Source organism: Drosophila hydei, unplaced genomic scaffold (assembly GCF_003285905.1).
Source record: "Drosophila hydei strain 15085-1641.00,03,60 unplaced genomic scaffold, DhydRS2 tig00008135-arrow-pilon, whole genome shotgun sequence".
NCBI lineage: Eukaryota > Metazoa > Arthropoda > Insecta > Diptera > Drosophilidae > Drosophila > Drosophila hydei.
The window spans coordinates 203,303-215,880 of record NW_022045844.1 but is presented as its reverse complement, the minus strand read 5'-3'; the positions used below and the strand labels follow the sequence as shown (position 1 = coordinate 215,880).

Sequence of the window (12,578 nt, the reverse complement as noted above, 5' to 3'; positions counted from 1 at the left end):
TTAAAACTTGACTAACACAGACACAACTTTATATACGTATCTATCTATCTATCTATCTATCTACCTATCTATTTATCATTATTTATATAATTATGCCACAACGAAACGATATTCAGGGTACGAAGTACGCCTTTCACTTCTATTAACACGTAGCAGCTCATATATCTGCAACATAGCACAGACAGAACTCGGTATATGGGCGCTATATGCAGGCTGCATATAGACATAGTATATTGGAGCATAGATACAAACCTTTATGTTGCCAATTTATCATTTAAGTTGAGACCTAGCAAATGAAACGGATATGATATGGAAAATGAAAACTTGTTATAATTATAAATGTTAAAGAAAACGAACTAACATATCTATAGATTTATCTATTTATATACCATACAGACCAGGGGAGCAGACACGCCTAGGGGCATGCCCATTGGACCACGACTGAAGACTCTGTACCTTGGGCTACTGTAAATTGAATCGATAGAGTCCTACTTATGAGATCTTCAGTCTGGGTTTGCTTTGGATGTGTTGCTGGGCGCTGCTTCGCGCTGTGTTTTATTGTTAAAATAGTTTGAGTTTGCATGATTATTTGTCTATATTTTTTGTTATATATACATATATATATATATTACGAATTTATTGTTAACGAGCATATTTAAAAAAAATGTCGATAGTCCGTTAAGTTGGATGGTTCAGTGAGTCTATCAGTTACATACATACTCTAAAAATTGAATATGTAATTATGTCGCCGGGCGACTTGGACAGGACCGCATAGCAGTTCGCTCTCTGCCGGCAGGCGAACAAATGAGGATGCCTTTGCCTGCTCCACTTGAGCGGGGAGTTCTAGAGCTTTGTGCGCGCGCCTGGGTTGCCGCCCGGCTGACGATCTATAAAGAAACAAAGAAAACTAAAAACACTCAGACTTACCCAAAAGAAAATAAAAGCAAAACCAATTATGTCGAAACAATCAAATGGACTTACCTAATGTATACAATTTGCTGTACAATCATATAAAAAAAAAGAACTATGAAATAAAATACAATAAATGGCAAGTTTTTGAATACTCGCGACGAGAGAAGAAACTGCTTTCGGCATTTTGTGTTTTCTTTAAGGGCCGAAGACCCTTGAAAGTGGGACAAAGGAGAGTTGATTAAGCTATATATAACAGCAGAATTAAACGTAGTCAGGGTGTACCTGCTAGTCGAGCCCACAGAAAGACTATTCATTGTTTGATTTGTGATTTTTACAAAGGTTTTCACATTGCTCTTTATTGAAACTTCCGCATCGTATTGCTAAAAAACTATTATATTCACACAATAATCGTAATCGTAATTATGATAGTTATAGTAATAGTACATATGGTTTTCTTGTTAAAATAAATAACTAAACGTAAGGCCAAATCAATTTCAATTTCAATTTCAATTTCAATTTCATGTTCGAGACTCAACTACAAGTTTTTCCCATGCGCTTTTACCCATTCGGTTTACATTCTTATTATTTACTTTTCATTTGTGGCACTTTTGTGTGTGTGTGTGTGTGTGAGTGTGGTAATGTGTGTGTGTGTGTTTAGAAATTAAATTTCCACTTATTGAAAATTAAATGCAAATGAATGCGTTCTGCTTGGAGTTTTGGTCTAAGGATTGAGTTAAGTTATTCAACTGAGAATAAATAGATCAGATCAAAAAAGCATTCAACTATATATAACGCTACCAATTTATATATATATATATTTACTCGTATATTAGTTTATAATGTGCACTTTTGTTGTAAAATATCTTGCAGCTTAATTTCAATAGATTTCTATTTCTTTTGTTATATATATTTTCATTGATGGAAAGCACAATGTTGCTCCGGCTGCTTTTTGAAATATACGAACGTTACCCGACCCGCTGGGTAAATGTAAATGTAAATTCAATTCAATTCAATTCATCACGCAGCAATAAATTAAGTTTCGGATGAGCCACCAACGCGGACAACGATTAACATCAACAATTAACGCCAGTTAGAACCCTGTTTGATATTGTTTTTACATATTGCTCTTAATTGTGGGAAGGCTCCAGCTCCATGTTGTTGCTACAGATATTGCTGGCATTGGTGGACGCGGATGTGGCTGCTTTTGGACTTGACTTTTGCTTTGAGCAGCTCGCATAGCTGGTCGAACTGGAGGCTTCGATAGAGCCAGACGCTACATCAGTATCCTCATCATCATCGTCCTCCTCCTGAATCAATTTGCGAGCCAATTTAACTGCCTCGAATTCACGATAATGCGCCTTGCGTCGTCGCTCAAATTCACGACGTCGTTCTGTAAAATGAAACAATTATTATATACGACTATGTACTTGATGTAAAGTATTTCATATTACGTCGCTCCTCTTCGCTAATAGGCTGATCATCGCCGGAAGACCCTTCGTCATCAATGCTTTGGGGAGTCTGTTGTGAACTGGCCGCAATTCGTAGTCTGTGATGGGATATAGCGAGTTAGGTAATGCCGGATAGCGGTATGACTATTCAATATACTTCTCTACTAGCAGCTCGGTGTCCAGCTCGTCTTTGTTCTCATTAAATGGTTCCGTATAGTTGTAAGGTGTTTTTGGTTCATCGATTTTCATATGCCCATAGTCCTTATCGACTGGATGAAATGTTTGCAGCACATTGAGCTCATCGAACTTGGCACTTTTGCGAAAGCTGCAAGCATAACGAAAAAAGCCGATGTCGTTCAGCCTTTTTGCCTAATCTAAAAGGTCAGAGTTGATTGCGCTCACCTGGCACCCGACTTGTCAAAGCTGCGAGAAGTCTTTAAAATGCCCTTGCATGGTAACTGTGGACTGGGATTGTTTTGCATCCTAGATGGATCTCTGAAACGGGTTAGCTGCAATAGAAAGCCCGAAAATTAAAACGTTGACTTCATTTGCATATGCACATTACGTCAATCTGATGATTTACTACGTGGATGAATCATGGCCCCGGCTCGTAGCATTTGTTTTTGCGAAAGCAAGATCCATGGCATTAAAGTCTTAAAATTCGCTGATTTGTTGAATGACAGTTTGCGGCACTTACGACACCTTGCAGCGGCGCGCTGTAGTTGCCCTTGACGCATGGGGGGGCGCATGTGACCCACCCAACCACCCGCTGGGCAGATGCCACCCACACGGACTGTTAGTTGCTGCCGCCGTAGCATGTGGCATTTGCGACGCCCTCTGTCTGCTGCAGCCGCCATTAGCTCATGACCCTACACACCTTTCACTTTATATTTTGGCAAACTTACTGTGTTTTATTATTAATTAAGCAATGCGGCTGCCGTCTAGAATTGCAATGCAATTTACGTCTCGAAATTGCTAATTTCAAAACGCATTTAAATCGCACGTGGGTTCGGTTTTGGAGCGCTGTGCTTAAGTTAATTTGGATCTTTTAAATGTACTTAAAACGTGCGCTAGCAGTTTCACCGAAATAGCGCAATTTAATTTTGATTATTTTATTTATTTCTATTTGTATTTAAGAGTGCGTCTGCTGAAAGGCGCTGTTAACTTACTGTGGGGTGCTGTTAGCTAACAGTCTGCTGCTGCTGTTAGCACACAATGTTGTTGCCAAACGCTAGAGATGGCCGATATTTATGTAAATGTTAACGCAGAGTTCTATGTAACGAGTCACTATTTGGATAAGATATGTTGCTTCTTATTTTAGTAAATGTGTTAGTTTACATTGTTTATTTGAAATATAATTTCAAGTACTTGTTTTAGTTATAAATATTAATGAAACTAATAAATATTTGTAATTAAGAACATATTCACTACTAACAGCAGCTGACGCATTTTATTGCTCCTGTTAATTAACATTAAAAAAGCTATGCTTTGTTAACCCTTATGTACATCTAAGTGGATAACTTAAAGCCTGAACCACGATGAGTTTAATAAGATAAAATCATTTACATAATATTTACTCAAATATATTATATAAGATAAGTTTATTGATAGATATATTTCGAATTCTTATAGCAAATATAAAAATTAGTATAGTATAGATCCAAAAATATCTTAACTACAAAACGTATCTAGGCAAAAACTAATCTATAGACAGATTAGCTCAAATACTTGACTTTGTTTCTTATCGTATTATACTAATAGAGTTTCACCTGCTAAAATTGCATTGTGAACAATTCAGTTTTGATCGATTTGTCAGTATGCATCTGATTACCATGAGCAGTAGCCAGGAATTCGTCGGAATACGTCCGTTGCCAGCGGGTCTTCAGCGTAAAGCTATTGATGAGCTGAACGAGGTGCCCGATCGTGTCTCCTCAGATATTGCTGCTCTGCGCCACTGGCTGCTGAAGCAGCCACATCTCTGCTCCTGCCTCACGGATCAGTTCCTGGTAGGATTTCTGCGTGGCAGCAAATTCAGCTTGGAAAAGGCCAAGCATAAGATCGATCGCTACTACACGCTACAGGCTAGCATACCTGAGGTTTTCAATGAGCATCGTTTGGCCGACGATGCTCAGGTGCTGGAAATCATTCGAATGGGGTAGACACACAAGCTGTCCATTTGTAATGCCCAAATAAAGTTTTCTCTTTTAGTGTTATTCTAAGGATACCCTTGGATGAGGGCGACACGGGTCCGGCTGTGACCATTATACGTGCTGCCTCTTATGACACGCAGAAGTTCAAGTTCCAGGATATCATTCGAGTGGGTTCCATGTTTGGGGAGATCATGATGCTGGAAGACGACAATGCGAACGTCAGTGGCTACATCGAAATCATGGACATGACCGGAGTAACCGCTGCCAATCTGTTTGCACTGCAGCCGCAGCTGCTTAGCAAATTCTCAGCCTTTGCGGATGAGGCCATGCCCACGCGCCAGAAGGGTATACATTTCATAAATGTGCCGGCGTCGCTTGAAACCGGCTTTAATTCACTTCGCTCCTTCTTTCCTGCGAAGATTAAAAACCGAGTGAGTCATCTCCATGAGATTAGATTCTCTTTTATATTATGGACCTCTTTTTAGGTCTCTGTCAGCTCCAGTCCGGAGGCCATCTTCGAGCATGTTAAACGTGATTATTTGCCCAAGGAATACGGAGGCGACAGGGGCACTATGCAGGACATCATAGAGCAAATGGAGTCCAAGATGTTGAGCTATCGTGAATACTTCGAGCAATCGCATCTCTTTGGCACCAACGAGAAGTTAAGGGACGACAACGCCGCCAACATAAACTGCCAGAGTTACTTCGGTCTGGACGGCTCATTTCGCATGCTAGATATCGACTGATGAGCTCTAAATTTTATACTCTGTAAATAGCCAATAAATTCATTTAACATTGATTCTACCTCCACCTCCACTCTTCTGCTGCCTCTCTGGCCCCGCCGTTGCCTGTTATCTAATCAATAAGATTGATCGTCGCCTAACAAAGACTTTAATTTGTGCTCTGGCTGTCAGATCTGCTGAACATGCTCTCCATACGTCCACTTAGTACGGCCTTGCAGAAGGTTGCCATCGAGGAGCTGAACGAAGTGCCCGAGCGCTTGGAGGAGGATATTGCTGCACTGCGTCAATGGATCCTCCAGCAGCCGCATTTAAGGGCGCGCGGCGATGATCAATTTCTGGTCAACTTCATGCGTAGCTGCAAATTTAGCCTGGAGAAGACCAAGTCCAAAATGGATCGCTTTTACACGCTGCGCACAAAGTATCCGGAGAATTTCCTTGCGCACAATGTGGATGTGGATAAGCTGCTGCCCAGGTTTCGCCTTGGGTGAGTCGCGGCTCAATTTCGTTGGGCTCGCAACTGAAATTTGATCTATTGCAGCACTGCCATAGTACTGCCACGCCTACTTAATGATAATGGACCACGCATATTCCTGTTTCGCATGGGCGCCTACAACCCGGACGAATACCACTTCAACGATGTTAACAAAGCCAATATGCTAATGCATCAAATAGTACTGAATGAAGATGATGATGCCATTGTGACTGAAACTACTGGACGGAGGAACAAAACTATGGCACCGATGAGCACCTGCGACCCGGCAAGCCCATAGACTTTGAGAATCTGTTCGGACTGGAGGGTTCGTTCAGACAGCTGAACGTTGATTAAGACCTAGACTACATTAAGGTTTATATATGCAATATATCTATATCTTATCAATTCTGCGCAATTGGGCTTTTATAAGCTACTAAATTTGACAATGCTCGATATGAGATTATTAAGAGATTCATATTAAAGCCATATTACATATGTATTATCGTAAAACCGAAAGAGAGACTGCACTGATTTTCCTTTGTGTGGGATCAGCTGCTGGTCGTAGCTCTTGTTCTCGGGAGAACAAGTGAACTGAGGCGTGCCAAAAAGTAAACAAAAAGTATTCCAAAATATTCTGAACAGAAAAACTACAAGCAACTAAAATAAACCACTCGCCGATCGGCGATCGCCGCTGATCGGAGAAATAGTTCAGTAATCTTTGGAGAGTCGTCGGGATCGCTACATAGTGTCTAGACGCATCGGTGCGCACCAAGCAGAAATGAATTGACTTTTGGAAATATTTAAAGTAAAAGAAAAAAAGAAAACAAAAGTATATAAAGTGCGGTACGGTTCAAACAATTTTGGCATACATAAATGTAAATGATGCCTTCAATAGCCAACAAGTTAATTAAATTTCAACAGATAATTGCCCATTAAGGAAATCATATGAAATCAAAGAAACTAATTATTTAGACATGATGTATATATCATGTAGCTGCCTCCCTCGCTCCCTCCCTCTGTCTCTGTCTCTCTCTATTTTCAATATGTGTATATATATGGTTCGTCTGTCTGGCTAGTATTTAGACTATGAAAAGTAAAAATTTCATAGACATTTGCTCTGGCTGTTTGGCTCAGTCTGTCCGTCCGTCCGTCCGTCCCACCATCCATCTGTCTGTTGGCAGTGTTGATGAGATTGATGTTGTTACCAAAATAGTTTCCATAAAACACAGCCGCAAGTTTGCGTCCCCCCAAACCACTTACCCGACCTTGCGAGTCAGCCAGTGCGAGTCGACTAAATAAATATTTAGACAAATATTAATGAACATGTGTGAGATTTGGGATTTCCCATTCTCATTCCCATTTCTTGCCCACCTGCATTTGTTGTCCTACAAGCTAAAGTCAACGGTTTTCGTGAATTCTATTCCTATGCCTTGCCCTGCTCTCTGGCTTTAGGTTGGAGTTTTCTATAATCTCTCACTGCAATTAAGTGGCATTTGCAGGGCATTCCTTAGTCGACTATGATATTTACGGCGGTTTTCTCAAATTCCATTTCCCAATTTCATAATTTGTGTGCAGCGAACCGCGAAATTGGCCAAGGGAAGACGCATAGCCGCAAAGCTGCATCAGCATGTCGAGCAGGCGAGCACAGTCCCTGCCGCCGCACATGTTGGAGCCGGCCAAGCCGGACCGTGGACGCTGTGTGACTGCCATCTGTGTCTCGTGGAAGGTGTTCAGCTGCATCGTCTCTCATGTGCTGCTCGTGCTGCTCGTCGTCTCGTATTGTGTGGGCGGCGCCTATTTGTTTCAGCACCTCGAACGACCGCACGAGATTGAGGTGAGAGCTTGCACTGGGTATTCAAGAAGAGAGTGACCTAATAGTAATGCTTGAGCAGGTCAAGCGGGACATACGGAATCTGCGCTTCAATCTCACCGAGCGCATTTGGCTGCTCTCAGACGATGCCATTGTGTTGCGTGAGAGCGACTGGATGGCGAATGTGAGCAAGCATTTGGCCAACTTTGAGAAGCAAATCATGACGGCCATCAAGACAGACGGCTGGGATGGCGACGAGGATCTGCTCAAGTCCCAGTGGACCTTTGCCGGCTCACTCTTTTACTCGATCATAGTCATAACCACCATTGGTGAGTGTTCCGCACAATTTTATTCGCATTAAACATAAATCTAATCCTAAGCACTAAACTCTAACGAAAGCTATGAGAGAGAATTGTTTCTAGATCTTAACTAGTTAGCTAGATCTTCTTATTGAGCTTATCATTAACGGGCACTGGCTTGAGGTCCACGTTTTTGGCACTCTTGCCCTCATTCACTGCGGGCGACTTCTCGTCATATCCAAAGCCACCAAAATTGCCACCAAATCCGGTGGGTGGCAAGCCCGGCTGCCCGAAGTTGGCTAGGCCGTAGCCCTCGGTATACTGTGGGCCGGCGTACTGATTGGTTGGATATTGCCCCAGCCCAGGATATTGTCCGCCTTGTGTTGCAAACTGATTGTTGTAGTTGGAGCCTGGATATGAACCAAAGGGATACTGACTGCCAGAGCCAGGGTACTGACCCAAGCCGCCGCCAGGCTGCCCGCCGAGCTGCCCTTGAAAGCCTGAGCCCACACCTGGATATCCTTGTCCTCCAGCACCTATTCCAGGATAGCCTGCTCCTCCAGCACCTATTCCAGGGTATCCTGCTCCTCCAGCACCTATTCCTGGATATCCTTGTCCTCCAGCACCGATTCCTGGATAGCTCGCACCAGCACCTGCATTGCCAAAACCACCAGGATAACTGCCTGCTCCTAATCCGTTTTGAGCGCCGCCAAAGCCGGGCTGGTAGACATTAGGATAGACGGGTGGTCTGCCTATAATACCCGTAGGTCCTCCTGGTCCGACCAGCACACCAGGACTGCCGCCGCCAAAGCCGCCAAGCCCCGGAAACTGGCCGCCACTACCTGGCTGCCCTCCAAATCCGCCATAGGGATTGCCACCGTCGTAGGGATTGTATTGACGCGTGCCCACATTGGGCGAAGTTGTCACTGTGGGCTCCACATCCACATAGTCCTCGATCTCATCGTTCTCTGGTTCGCCAGGCAGCGGCCGCCGTGTTGTTGGCTCACGTTTCAGCTGATTTTGGTTGGGCTTTCGTAAGGAGGCACTGCGATCGACATCTTTGTCATGAAAGGCGCGCTCTCGTCTGCTGTAGGTGCGCCAAACCCAATGATCATCTGCCGATCTTGCAGTTACACTAACCAGCTGGCAGATGAGGGCAGCCAGCACAACGATGAGGCAATGTTTTCGCATACTTGTGCAACTGTTAACCGCGTTTCAATGGGAACTTTGTGCTTTTTATTGTGGCTCGGGATGGTTCACACACTGACCCGTATTTCTCGTATAACGTTGCCAACAGAATAATTCGGCAATGCGAACGGCACACGCTACTTATATAACAACGAGCCAGCGACAACAACGACAGCCTAACGACGACGACGCACTAAAGTCACTCGAGTGTGGCTGGGCGAGGACGGCGCATGCCACAGTGGTACCAGCCACTGCAGCTGCCATTGGACAGCGATCAGCATATGAGCTGACCCACTGTGCCGCACTGCAAACAGCTAATGAATCAACGCAAACAAGCCAGACAGGCAGACAGATAGACAGACAGAGCAGCCAGATCGACAAGACACGCCGTATTTAACAGCGATCAGCGATCGGCTTTGATCGGCGAGCACGCAGCCCACGTACTTAGTATTGATTCATCCATGCCCAAGAAGCAGCCAAACCGCAAATAAAAACCGCTTCATCAGCGCTAAGTGAGCGATGATCAGTGATCAGTGATCTGTGTTCTGTGTTCTGTATGATCAGCGATCAATGCTTGCCGCGCCGCCCAGGAACTGCTGCAATCGATTGAGACATGTGCCCAATACTCACGTAGAAATCGCATAAATATTGAGATCGCTTTGCAAACGATGGTTAGACTCCATGAAGGGTAACTTTGGATGATTACAAAACATTTTCCTGGAAATTAAAATGAGTTTACAAATTTTACAGCTCAGTTTAATGGCAGTTAGTGGAGTATAATTGGAGTCAATTTATTGATCAAGCGCAGATTTGCTGCAGCAGCAATTGCCTTATCACTCAGATCGTGCAGCATATAGGTTGAGTTTATTTTTGGGTTTTTATTTGGCTACACTTTGTTGCACACAGGTTGACTGGCCCACTGAGCGTCCACGTGAATGACCTCTAAAATAGTTTCAGTTCCGAAATTGATTTCATGGGACGGGGGAGACAGGAAACCTCCAACGAAATCAAAAGTTAGAATCATTTTTTATAAATACAGTCAAAACAAACGCAAGGTCAAACGCGATGAGTTTTAGATTTTAGATTGATGATGGGAACTTTTTCAGACAGTATACCCAATATGGAGATGGCATTAAACAACTTAACTTGGCTTCTATGAGTTTAATGACCCACGCGTCGCTCGACTATTTGGTCTAAGCCAACGCCACACCCAGTGCCCATCAGCCGTGGACTCTATGCGAAAGCAAATACTTCCGCCATTCCGCAAGCGGCAAAACTTTAAAAGCCCATTTCGTACTCGCGCGGGGGAGACGATAATAGATTGGCCTACTAGAGGCAGGTCGATTAGGCACGTTGGGCCCATTAGCATGCCAAGAAATTTTACAATTCGCCAATTTGCAAGCTAATACATAATATCTAGAGTTCAAGGCAGTTTCGTTTATTTAATGTTTTGAAGATAAAAGAAATGAGTTAAGTAAGTGAAATAGCCTTACGGAAGCTTGGTATATAACCTTCTAACCAACCCTTACCTCTAACATAATTAAGCTTACTCAATCACAGTCACATTCATTCATTCTCATTCGACATGACTGGCTGTAACCCCGACTCCGATTCTGGACAGGCTATGGCCACATATCACCGCGCACAGACTGGGGCAAGGTGACAACGATCTTCTATGCCATCGTTGGCATACCACTGATGCTGCTCTGTCTGTCAAACATTGGAGACGTGATGGCCACATCGTTTCGGTGAGTTGACACATGCTCGCGCTGTTGCTCGCGTGTCCATTGTTCAGCTCTGTCTGTCCGTCATGCAGGTTTCTCTATTGGCGCATCTGCTGCTATGTGTGCACCCGTTCGGCCAGGCGGTCCAAGAAGCGGCGCTCGCGGCAAAGATCGATTCGTATGCGTGCGCAGCGTGTAACGTCGCGATCTCAGCCGCCGCCTTCGTTCAGGCGCTCCATGAAGATGACGCAGCGCTCCAACAATGATTCGGGACTGGGACCTTCCATGGGTCATGCCTACTCGGACCCAGAGCTGCGTTCGTTTGGCCGGAACTATGATGAGCGTGATCGCGACTTTGGTGGCGGGGGTGGCTATCGAGGCAATGGAGGACGACCACGTCGCCAACAGCTATACCACGTGCCACTGCAGCATGAGCCTCGCAAGCGTCACACCATCTACGGCGACGAGTACGAGACACAAACGCTGAATCGAGCCAATCGCTATAGCAGCCGGCAGCGTCAGCGGGACAGAATGCGGGATCGACACACTGTGGAACGCGAGCGTTATCTGGGCCACTCGAGAAACCACATACATGGCTCCATCGATGATTTCAGCGACATGCAGCCACCGGCCAAGCGGGCAGCCAGTGTGCGCTCGGTACGTTCGCCTCAGCAGCAGGAGACGCGTGCCTCCCGAGAGCTGCATCGCTTGCATTCGGCTCCAGGGCGCGGCCGTGCCAAGAGTGTGGATCCAAGGCATAGCCACATCTCCTCACACTACGAAGACGTGGACGAGGATGTGGTTCGCAAGACACCCATAATACACAATCGTTATGCGCTGGACGATGACGATTTGAGCAATAGCAGGCAGCACTCTCGCAATGCTCCGCGTAGCCAATCGATGCCCAGGTCGGCGCATCGTCAGCGCCAGCGTCAAAGGGACCGGGAACTGGAGCGAGAGCGTTCACCGCAACCGCCACCTTCACACCATCACCAACATCAACAACAGCGACCTAATGGACGACGTGCTGGCAGTCTGGGCCGCCAATCCTCGCGCTATGGAAATCATCTTGAGCCGCCAGACTACGACGCGGCCCCGCCACAACGACAGCGACGCGCACGCTCGCCGCGCTACGACGACTATGTGGAGGAGAGCTTTGACGAGCTGTCCATGTGCGATGACAACGACCTGTACGAGGACTATCCAGTGCGTCATGGCTCACGCAATCGAGAACGGGAGCCGCGTCGAGAACGTCGTCGCGAGCGCCGTTTGCCGCCCTCCCCACGCATCATGTCGCCCATGGGCTTTCCGGTGCAGCGCCAGATCAGGCGACGTCCCAGCTACGATTACGATGAGGAGGATTCAATGTACGGCGACGACTATGGCGACAGCTTTGATCTGGTGCCCAAAGATCGGCCAGTGCCCATTTGGCTCTGCGTCTTTCTCGTAGTTAGCTATATTCTGGGCGGCGCGGCGCTCTTCAACGCCTGGGAGACCTGGTCGTTCCTGGACTCTGCCTACTTTTGCTTCATTACGCTGACCACGATTGGTGAGTTGTCAGCTGATCAATATTCCACTTACAGCAATAACTAGCATTACTTTTGCTGCAGGCTTCGGTGACTTTGTCCCCGACAAGGGCGTCAAGGATGAGTCCCAGCAGTCCATTGCCTACTGTTCGCTGTATCTGCTCTTTGGCATCGCACTTCTGGCCATGAGCTTCAATCTGGTGCAGGAGGAGTTTATAGCCAATGTTAAGGAGGTGGCGCGGCGCCTGGGCATACTCAAGGATGACGACGATGAGCAGCAGGACGAATAAATCTTTTATAGGGAAT

At 45.5% G+C, this 12,578-nt stretch overlaps 5 protein-coding genes across 6 annotated transcripts; 3 read left to right on the top strand and 2 right to left on the bottom strand.

Moving 5' to 3' along the window:
• Positions 1–1,548: 1,548 nt before the first annotated feature.
• LOC111598722 (protein phosphatase inhibitor 2) lies at positions 1,549–3,520 on the bottom strand. Its single transcript, XM_023314114.2, has 5 exons — positions 3,266–3,520; positions 2,763–2,869; positions 2,518–2,685; positions 2,364–2,458; positions 1,549–2,302 (listed from the first exon to the last, which is right to left on the bottom strand). The coding sequence occupies exons 2-5, from the start codon at positions 2,840–2,842 to the stop codon at positions 2,040–2,042; spliced, it is 606 nt and encodes a 201-aa protein (XP_023169882.1). The 5' UTR covers positions 2,843–2,869; positions 3,266–3,520; the 3' UTR covers positions 1,549–2,039.
• A 657-nt stretch (positions 3,521–4,177) lies between these two features.
• LOC111598694 (alpha-tocopherol transfer protein) lies at positions 4,178–5,285 on the top strand. The gene is made up of 3 exons (XM_023314059.2): positions 4,178–4,515; positions 4,569–4,941; positions 4,996–5,285. The coding sequence occupies exons 1-3, from the start codon at positions 4,178–4,180 to the stop codon at positions 5,254–5,256; spliced, it is 972 nt and encodes a 323-aa protein (XP_023169827.2). The 3' UTR covers positions 5,257–5,285.
• A 150-nt stretch (positions 5,286–5,435) lies between these two features.
• Positions 5,436–6,079, top strand: LOC111598762 (retinol-binding protein pinta). The gene is given in 3 exon segments (XM_023314174.2): positions 5,436–5,737; positions 5,792–5,955; positions 5,958–6,079. Coding segments are annotated over 3 exon segments (588 nt in total).
• Positions 6,080–6,453: 374 nt separating this feature from the next.
• LOC111598792 lies at positions 6,454–12,571 on the top strand. Of its 2 annotated transcripts, none has more exons than XM_023314208.2 (6): positions 6,454–6,600; positions 7,301–7,559; positions 7,618–7,864; positions 10,644–10,770; positions 10,839–12,295; positions 12,357–12,571. In XM_023314208.2, exons 2-6 carry the CDS (start codon positions 7,353–7,355, stop codon positions 12,560–12,562), a joined length of 2,244 nt encoding a protein of 747 aa, XP_023169976.2. In that variant the 5' UTR covers positions 6,454–6,600; positions 7,301–7,352; the 3' UTR covers positions 12,563–12,571. The 2 variants fall into 2 exon arrangements, with proteins under 2 accessions (XP_023169976.2, XP_023169977.2); XM_023314209.2 differs by having other exon boundaries at positions 6,462–6,530.
• Positions 7,971–9,513, bottom strand: LOC111598794 (glycine-rich cell wall structural protein 1.8). Its single transcript, XM_023314210.2, has one exon. The coding sequence runs from the start codon at positions 9,023–9,025 to the stop codon at positions 7,973–7,975; it is 1,053 nt and encodes a 350-aa protein (XP_023169978.2). The 5' UTR covers positions 9,026–9,513; the 3' UTR covers positions 7,971–7,972.
• Positions 12,572–12,578: the final 7 nt, after the last annotated feature.

Coding starts and splice junctions, on each gene's coding strand:
- LOC111598722 (XM_023314114.2), bottom strand. CDS start 2,842: ATGCAAAACAATCCCAGTCCACAGTTACCATGCAAGGGCATTTTAAAG. Junction 2,686..2,762: donor TTTGACAAGTCGGGTGCCAG/GTGAGCGCAATC, acceptor TTATGCTTGCAG/CTTTCGCAAAAGTGCCAAGT. Junction 2,303..2,363: donor TATTAGCGAAGAGGAGCGAC/GTAATATGAAAT, acceptor TTCATTTTACAG/AACGACGTCGTGAATTTGAG.
- LOC111598694 (XM_023314059.2), top strand. CDS start 4,178: ATGCATCTGATTACCATGAGCAGTAGCCAGGAATTCGTCGGAATACGT. Junction 4,516..4,568: donor CTGGAAATCATTCGAATGGG/GTAGACACACAA, acceptor TTTCTCTTTTAG/TGTTATTCTAAGGATACCCT. Junction 4,942..4,995: donor CTGCGAAGATTAAAAACCGA/GTGAGTCATCTC, acceptor ACCTCTTTTTAG/GTCTCTGTCAGCTCCAGTCC.
- LOC111598792 (XM_023314208.2), top strand. CDS start 7,353: ATGTCGAGCAGGCGAGCACAGTCCCTGCCGCCGCACATGTTGGAGCCG. Junction 7,560..7,617: donor AACGACCGCACGAGATTGAG/GTGAGAGCTTGC, acceptor ATGCTTGAGCAG/GTCAAGCGGGACATACGGAA. Junction 7,865..10,643: donor CATAGTCATAACCACCATTG/GTGAGTGTTCCG, acceptor GATTCTGGACAG/GCTATGGCCACATATCACCG.
- LOC111598794 (XM_023314210.2), bottom strand. CDS start 9,025: ATGCGAAAACATTGCCTCATCGTTGTGCTGGCTGCCCTCATCTGCCAG.